This window comes from Epinephelus fuscoguttatus, linkage group LG24, assembly GCF_011397635.1.
Source record: "Epinephelus fuscoguttatus linkage group LG24, E.fuscoguttatus.final_Chr_v1".
NCBI classification, from domain to species: Eukaryota; Metazoa; Chordata; class Actinopteri; order Perciformes; family Serranidae; genus Epinephelus; species Epinephelus fuscoguttatus.
In genome coordinates, this window is record NC_064775.1 from 12960225 (window position 1) to 12969571 (window position 9347).

Consider the following 9347-nt stretch of genomic DNA (forward strand, 5'->3'; position numbering starts at 1 on the left):
ATAGTATCTAATCAGCATTTAAAAGAATAAAGTGCTGGACTGAGCTTGGTACGGAGCAATGCAGCTGGGTTTGCAAACCCTTGCACATGTGACAACAAACTGTGACTCCTATTAGTCTCATCTACAGTATGAGAAAAATATCAGTGGAGGTGAGACTGTATTGTACAGTACATGTTGGGCAAGTGGTCACACAGAGGGCTTGCTTGACACTGCAGCAAAAATAGCAGCACTTCTGCTTTTATCATCTCTAGACGCCTCGCATTTCACTTACTTCATCAAACTTCATGACGTCGTTGGAAAGGAGGTTGACAATCTGGCCTGTGGTGGTCTTTCCCATGGCTGAACTGCTGAGACGTAGAGCCTGGAAAAAGGCCAGAAAAATCATCAGTGAAGTAATTAAATGTCGCTTGACTTGTGAGTTAAGCAGTGTTCATTATAATTAATCAGAACTCTATGTTCTCCTTTACGTAGTACAAGCAAGTCGACTTCCCACTGACCTTGTTGTAGATCATGTGACACATAGCCACTCTGATCTTCATGCCTGCCCTCTGGACGTGGTAGAAGTAGAGGTGATGGAGCAAGGCCAGGCCAATGGTGCAGATCGAGAGGCCAGCTGCATAGCCCAGAGTCTCGTACAGGGCTGTCATGTTTTCTGGGTCATAATTCTCAAAGTACTGAATCATCTTCCCCAAGAAGACTGGCTGGATCACTTTAATGATCTCCTGATATGGAGGGAAAGAGATGAAGAAGGGTGAGCGTCACAACACTTTTATTAGAGGGTGACAGCAGACAATGACATGCACAAGGGTTGAAATTAACAGTTAACAAACCACACATGTAGAGTTTTATACTTATACTTTAAAAAAAAGGTTTGTTTAAAACACTTACTTCAATGAGGGTAAAGATTCCCAGCACTGCATATGGTTTCCAGTAGCAGCGAATGATGGATTTGGTGAGTCCAGGTTTCCGGAGCTCTTTGGTAGCCTTCTGGACCTCATGATCCCAGTATCTGTCATGTAAAGATGCCATGTTATTTGATGTCTATTTATTGTGTTATAAAAAGTCGAGCCTTGCATCCAGGTGAGTCAGGACTTGCCTGTGAGCTAGCAATTACGTAGCTTGCATAATCAAAAAGAGGATTCCCTTTCACTTCAAAACAAAGCTTGCAATGAGACAGGTTGAGTGGCATCAGTCTGGCAATCTGTCTGGCTGAAGGCACGCTCTAACCTGCTATGATACCCCTCACAGTCATCAGTCCCGGTTGCTAATGATCCCATGACAGCTACAGAGGTGGTAATCATCAATATAAATGGAATGTAAAACTTAATAACTTTAGCCTAAAAATCACATCCTTTTGTAACATCTGAAATTTAATTTCAAGATGTAGTGTATCATTTAGTTAAAGAAGTTTTTTACGTTGGAGAAAGAGTCTTTTCAAAATATCAGACCGTCTATGCAGTGACAAGACACAAATACTTATGAAACTGGTGCTACATGACCAAAGGAGCAGGGAAAAGATGCTGTGGCATTAGCTTTTGCTCAAGAGGTAGAAACCCTACAACTACCAGAATGCACTGCGCTGCACCGGACCAATAAACACTCCCACTGGTGGTTGACACTGGAAGCAATATGCTGGCCAGCTGGTTGCTAATGATATCAAATTGCAAGCTAAAATAAATTGCATAAAACACCGGAGGCGAGACAGAGGCAATGCAGTAACATAATCTTGGTTCATATTTGATCAGCACTGCTTAGTTTTATCAGACTTTGGTCTAAATTTCAGAGACAGAGAGAAAGGGGCAGGTCTCTCTGTCTGTCTGCTTCTATACTTTTGTGCCTGCAGTGGCGGGCATATAAAAATACAGAGGAAATATTTGTAGTTCAATAACAGCCCAAGAGCCAGTGAAAAACCACTGGATGAAGCTAAACATCTCGTCCTTGCATTCCTTCATTGGATCCCTGTAAAGTACAGAATCAACTTTAAGATCCTGCTTATCATATTCACGGTAGAGCTGGGATTCTCAGCCTGAACCTTGGACAGAGCTGATGCAATTTCATGAACATTCAAGCCTAATTTTATGGACCAATCAAAGCTCCAACACAAGGCCCTACATGATCTTGTCCCTTAATACATCTTCGAACATCCTTAAATCCCTATATCGCCTCCAGGCCACTCACTCTCTTATTCATAGCCTGCTCCTTCTGCACATCCAAGGGTGACTGGGCTTTTGCCGTAAGGGCCCCATCCTTCTGGAACTGTCTCCACCTCTCTGCTAGATCAGCTGATTCTGTACACTGCTTTAAAAAATGTCTCAGATCCCATCTCTGTCAACGTGCCTTCACTGATTAAGGGCTGTATGTATGTGTGTCCTCTGTAATTGTATATACTGGGCTTTATTTAAGTATACGGGTCTTATTGTTTCTTTATCCCCTTACATTGCCTCATTGCTGTCTTTAAATGTCATTATCTCATTGCTGTTTTTTAACGTGGACCCTCATTGAACACGCTCAACAGATTGGATTAAGTTGCAGTTGCCAGCTGTTTTCACTGAGCCTGAAGAATCCAGTTCATCACTGTGCTACTGCAAACTGGAAAAACATGCAGAACAATTTAGACCTCATTTTTAACCTGAGGGAAATCACAATGTTTGATTTCATCCTAGCTCACTTTCAGCTGTTCTTGTTTTCGTTCATTATTTGCTTAAATTTGAGCTGTTTTAAGTATTGTTGAAGGAATAGTTCAGATTTTAAAGTGGGGCTCTGTGGGGTATATATCTATAGTTAGTGTATTACATACTGTAGATGTCAGATGGCACGGCTCCAGTTTGGAGAAGCAGGCTGGAGTCTTACTGGAAGCTGAGCAATGTACAATACAAGGGACTATTTTAGCCACCTAAGTGTATGCTATATTGAGAGTTTTTTAGCGCTTTACCTGTCCTCAGACAGCCCATCCTGACAGGGAGGCCTTTAACTGCTTCACTTCCTCATTTGTGCATGAGGCGATATGTAAACACTGTGGGATTTTGGGCTGTCCCAGACAACAGATGACCAACGTGAAAGAAAAGTGGCGGTATCTTATCTGTCTTACATCACACAGTGAGAGAGGTTCAAAGATGGCCATTGTCACAGTCCTGCAATCAAAGACAGCCTGAGATAAAATTCTGACAGTGTCACAAATTTGGGGTGACTGTTGCGACCTGCCTCTACTAACCAACCAATAGAATTGCAGCATGAAACGACGCACTGGCGCTAAATCCAAATTAACAGATGGATAGCAGCTCGTCATGTAGCCAAAATGCGCTAAAATAAATGTGTGGGATTCCAGCAAAGAGGAAAACTTTGCCTTGCCTGTATGATGTGTCCACCAGCTCTAACCATGATCATGTAAAGAAGGATGAAGCATGGAGTATTGAGTATAGTGCCCACTAAATATTGGGTTATATAATAATGTGACGCTCTGTGTTGTGATTCACAGTTGGAGAGGTAATAACCCATGCAGCATCCATGTACGCTAAGTATGGGGAAGCTATTGCATCGTACGTCATAGCCTGCAATTCAGTTGGCTCTGTCACCATACAGGCTGCATATGTCAAACTTGATGTCCCCTCTAAGTTCATTAGATCAATGTCATGTTGCTTGCACTAAATTTATAAGACTGCTAAAATCTCAGTCATAAAGGTGGACTAAATGAATGAATGAATGAATGAATGAATGAACATCTGTCCTGTCTGTTTCTAACTGTGTATGTATGTCTCTTATTCCTTTGTAGCTGTGTCCTGTGGAGCACTTACAAACATCTTTTTTAAAGTACTGTATAAATAAAGTCACTTACTTAAACTTACTTAAGTAACTTCAGCATTCACTGTCAATTAAACAGCCAGCCATAAGATGTAAAGATTACTACTGAAAACAAATACAGACCATGGAACAACCAAGTAATCAATAGCTGTGTGTCCAATTTAAAAACTGGCTAATGTTCGGTCCACATTTTAAGAGTTAATAACCGGCAAAAGGCCTGCTTTTCCCCAGATTTGGAGGACACAACCAGTTCATCTTTGGCAGCCTTGTAGTTGACGTGAGTTTCCTGTGTGGGCGTTTGTGTTTGAAAGATAGACTTAAACTCCAGCTGTTTGTTTCTGTTAGCAGCTGGCACATGTCGTGACATGTTGGGAAACACAAGGCTTTACAATATCGGAGTTACATTGATACATTAATCATTAACCTGACTGCTTTCCAGACGTCCATCACTGTTAAAGTTAAACATTAAAACTTGAACCGTGCAGGCAGCCCACTGATAATGCTTGACTTGACTGGAAATGTTTGACTTGAGAGATTTGACTGGGGTAATAACCACCTATTGTGATTTTTTTTATCAATCAATCCTTGTTTTTATAGAAAACAAAATATTAACGGTCACATTTTTAGGTTGGGTATTTGAGATTGGCTGATCATTGACATGATGGCAAGCCAATTTAATATAAAACAGTTTCACTTGATTGTCTATGCCAGATGTTTATTTCTCTTGAGAATAATTTAGTGATTGCACCTCTTCAGGCCACAAAAACTTATTCTGAACTGGTCATAACTTGGGGACAAAAGCAGCCAACAATGAGGGGTGCAAGTAGACATTGCTTAGTTTTTAAAAAAATTATTAGCCAAAAAGTTAAGGAACCAATGTCTATACTGCCAATTATATTTTAGACATATACAGCCATTATATTTTAGCATAATTTAAAATATTTAAGTACTGTATTCTACACCTGGGGCTCCAGTCAGTCTGAACACAGCCTTACTGTGACTAGGCTAACAAGTTTCTTGAAGTCTGTTACTGGTATAAAACTGTTTACTTAGTATAGTTTAAAGGTTACCCGAGGAGCGCAAGAACACACGTGTGTGCATATGCACGCAGGTGATGCAACACAAGCCCATGTTACTGGGTTTGCGTTACTCCACTGATCTACAGATGATGATGTGACACAAAAGGCAGAGAAGAAGAAGCCTGCTTGCTCGTAAACAAGACAGTAAATAATGCTGGATTCAAACTGAAGGAAAAACAGCTGTGCAGATGTATGATAAGGAGGGAAAAACATTAATTGTGTTTGTTTGGCCCTTAAGGATAAACACAATGTTTTGTTTCTGTTGTTGATTTACAAGAAAACGCCACAGGGCACCTTTAAATTCCCAAAAGCCTGATAGGTCAGAGTGTGAGAATGTCATGACAGACAAAATCTCCAAATTTGAGGTTTTCACATTTATCAGAAAAAATATGTCACAGGATAACAACCATCTTCTGCTTTAACAAACAGTTTTGGGGGAAACTTCTCACCAGGTAGGGCTGTAGTCAACCAAAGAATCTTGGTCCACGATTTACACAAAGCAGCCTCGATTAGACTTTATGCAAACGAGGAGTAGGCATCCTGGTTCTAAAAACACAATGCTGCACTACCAGAATACATCGCACATCTGCTTATATAGACAATGAATGGGAAGCACGGAAATGATGGATCATGTGGACACGTACTGTGAACACTGCTCGCCACACGTCCTCTCTCCCTACGTGCTTCAGCCCTCCCTTCCCTCCGTATTCTACCTAGTGTCGCCATTTTTACTTCCGCAGACATCTCGTATCATAGCAACCAGACACAATCAAACTATCACAGCTGAAAAAATGCTGCACCTCCAAAGCACTAACTAACACCCATGACTGCCTGACCAATGAGAATTTGATCAAATGAGTAGATCGACCAGCTGACCACAACGTGTCAGCCCTATCACCAGGACTAGTTTTCCACAATGCAGATTGTCTCATGATAATTATGAATGACAAGTGCAGATATTTGCAATTCTGTTTTGATTTATCAACACTGATATCCTCAGATATCTGAGACAACGCCCTGCTTTGTAAATTTGGTGATCAATGTGGTGGTCAATCTGGCTGAGTGGCTGTTCAGCCAACAACAACAACAACAAGGATGTGCTGTGAATTGAAAGGAGCTCATCACCAAGGAATTTGTGGTGTCGGTTTGCCTCATCCTATTGACATCAATTCAAGATATTCACTGGGAATAATACATTTTTTATCTCCTGTTACATAAAGACAGCCTGATTGATCATAGATCACTGGACGTCTTCATCTTATTTGGTCAGACTGATAATGATATTTATAAATACATGCTTATGTCTCAGAGGGATCTGTTGTGTACATCTCATCCTTGTGATATGTTAAGCATCTTTTGTCTTGTTGTAACTCAAACGTAAGTTATTTCTATTTAAGATTTGAGTTGTCATACCTCCACTTTGAGATCTATCATTTTAACTGACAATACCACAGTTGCAGATATCACAAACAATCATCTAGATATATTTAGTCCCAACGGTTTTAAGATTTCTTTTAACTGAGAGCTGTCAAACATAAAGTGTCAGGATGTGCACAGTGTACTGGGGCATGTAATTCATCTTCGTGTTTTGTCAAAATGAGATATCTGTGATGTGAATACAGGACAACTAAACTGTGAACACTACTTATGATTGTTTATTGTGGTACTTCCATGCTGAAAGATGAGTTTGAAGGCCTCTCTACCTCTGCAGATCATGTCCCAGATTCTCCGACCTGTCCTCCGCGAGCACTTCGTACATGTCATCTTCCTCCAGCCTGCGTTTGTATCCAGTGCGAAACAGTGGATTGAGCCACCTGATGGAGAAACAATCAGAGGAGTCAGGTGGAGAGTTCAGAGTTTGACAGAGATGAGCACAGTGTATAAATCATGATTTTATTCAGACAACTGATCCGACATAGTCACAAAGTCGTGACCATAATGTGGGCAAGTGGAGTCACATTCAGCTTTTTAAATATGAAGTGTGAAAAGTGTAGTGAACCAACCGTTTATGATCTGACAAGACATTAATTACACAGTTTTTATTACAAGTGATGGAGACCAAGGTTGACAGGCACATTTTTCACTCTCTGTTGTATTTCTCTGGCATAATTTATGTTAGAATATCATAACCAGAAGCAAATTAACAGTTAAGGTCTCAGCCATAAATAAGTATTAATGTTCACAGATGTTTTCTAAAATTAGTGCAGTTGTGCCAACTAGCCACATCACAGGGCACAGTGTAAAAATGCTTTACTTACGAAATAAATAGCAACCAGTAGTATTTCATTCAAACAAGAACTAGAAAACACAAACATTTAATATTATATCTGCTCATTTTAAAAAGCAAATACTATCAGTGATTCATCAGTAGAAATATCTAATTGCTTTCACCATTGACAATTAAAATTTATGATAAAACTGAATAAAAATCTTGTTTTTTATCGCTTAATACAGTTGTAATTACAAATGCAGGCAACTAGGGCTACACAATATGCAAAAAAGATCATATTGAAATTATTCTGACAGATGTCACAATGTGATTTTGGTGGCGATTGTAATGTTTGCATTTTATTTTTACTGAAAAAAAAATATATATAAAAATGATAGTCTGATTTTTGGTGGGGTCTGTACCAAACAAGTGCGTTCCCTTACATCTGGAATATGATTTTTAGGCAGTGGCACCACAATGCTTCCTTCATAAAGTATGTTATGACACATTTTGGCCATATTGCAGTGTGGATAACGTTTATAACAAGTGAGTAGTCCTAAATGTGTGCCAACTTTGAGAGGAAATTACCAGTATGTTGGTCAGCTACGATCACTCATCACAGACTTTAAAATCTTACATCATAATGTGGATTTTTTTTTCCATATTTAGACTACAGGTACTTCTCCAATGTCTCCATTTAACCCAGGTTTATAACACATTTAGACCACTTCTTCACTTTAAACAACTGAAATGTCGCCCTCACCAAAAAATAACTGACTTCCAGATGTTATCATACAGTACATTATGTCCTGTGTATCTGTATCAAAGATGGCACACATGTCCAGCTTTCCTGTTACATGTGAGTAACAACAGCAAGGGATTCAAACCGGAACCCGTCATTGTATAAACACCAGGGGAACAATGTGAGGGGGTGTTTCACATCTTCCCTCACAGAGAAACAACTTTTATCAAACTAACGGTAAACATGTACATACTTTATTTGTGCCCCCGGAAGCAACACTTCTGTTTTCTATAAGTTCACAGTAACCTAGTCATACGTCCATGACATCGTGGGGTACCGTGAGAATCTCACATTTGAACCCCGTCACGGTGTGTTAGCCACATTTTAAATCCCCCGCTAACTGTAGCTAACAGTTATCATCCGGGACGTGAAGCAGACTTACCAGAAAAATATCTTGGACAAAAGGCTCGCCGTCGCTGCCGGGTTAGTCTTGGTGTCTTTAGTGGGTTTATCCATGGTGGCCCACACTCACAGAGGACTTTCCCCTCTACTTCCACCCCTCTTGAATACTGCTGCTCCCGGATATGTGGCGTAACTTGGGCTTTCACTCATATTACATAGCCCTCGGCGCCCCCAAGGTAGGTTACGTTTGCGTCTCTGGCCACACGAGCCAACAGCACTGATAGACAGTAACCCAAAAAAAAGCACCTAAGCGGCCCCGCCCCGAGACTCCTGATTGGCTGAGAGCAACGGTCGCGCCACGTAATTGGTTCGCTTTACGGCTCTGCGCTCATGTGATTGGCTGAGAATATTAACAGTGCGCACAGTCGGCTGTGCATTCAGCATCAACTAGTTTGACTCATATTTACCTTGATTTATTTGGGAAAGTGTCAGCGAGGCGTGGGCAACATTTACAATCATCATGTGAGAGACTTGTGAGGATAAAGAGATAAGTTACTCTCAGCAGTCTTAAAATACTGCTCCACACGTGAGGGAGAAAATGTCTAAAAATGAACACAAGGCCACAAATGTTTCATTATGACTCACTGGAATCATGTATAATAGTGTTATTTATAATGTGCTGCAGTGAATTATTTCAACAGGCGTGTAAGAAAAGGGAAAGTAAGAGGAAAGGTGAGCCAGTTTATAAATCTGCTGTCATTCAAAAATATACTGTCAAAGTACATTAACATAGTTTTTTTTAAGTACTTAAAGGGTTAGTTAAGATTTTTTGATGTGGGGTATTATGGGGTATATATCCATAGTCAGTGCATTACCTACAGTAGATGTCAGTCGGCATGCCTCCAGTTTGGAGTAGCAGGCTGGAGTCCAACACAGGCACTAAGCAATTTAATGTGGACAAAATAAGTGTACGCTATACTGAGAGTATTTTCACTGCTGTACTTTAATGTCAGACAGCCTGTTTTGGTGGAGAGGTCGGTAAAGGCTTCAGTTCCCCATCTATGCTCTTGTCAAAGCCACCAGACTCCATTCACACAAGCAGCAATGGAGAAGCAGG

General features: G+C 40.5%; 1 protein-coding gene across 1 annotated transcript in view; it reads right to left on the minus strand.

Annotated features, from left to right (window-relative positions):
- The window catches only part of abcc4 (ATP-binding cassette, sub-family C (CFTR/MRP), member 4), a 39939-nt gene extending 31445 nt beyond the window's left edge, over positions 1-8494 (minus strand). The window contains exons 1-5 of the mRNA XM_049569731.1: positions 8271-8494; positions 6581-6691; positions 889-1009; positions 498-722; positions 272-361 (exon numbers count right to left, since the gene is read on the minus strand). Coding sequence (XP_049425688.1) covers positions 272-361; positions 498-722; positions 889-1009; positions 6581-6691; positions 8271-8344 — 621 coding nt within the window. The 5' untranslated portion in view covers positions 8345-8494. The remainder of the gene's footprint in view (positions 1-271; positions 362-497; positions 723-888; positions 1010-6580; positions 6692-8270) is intronic.
- Positions 8495-9347: the final 853 nt, after the last annotated feature.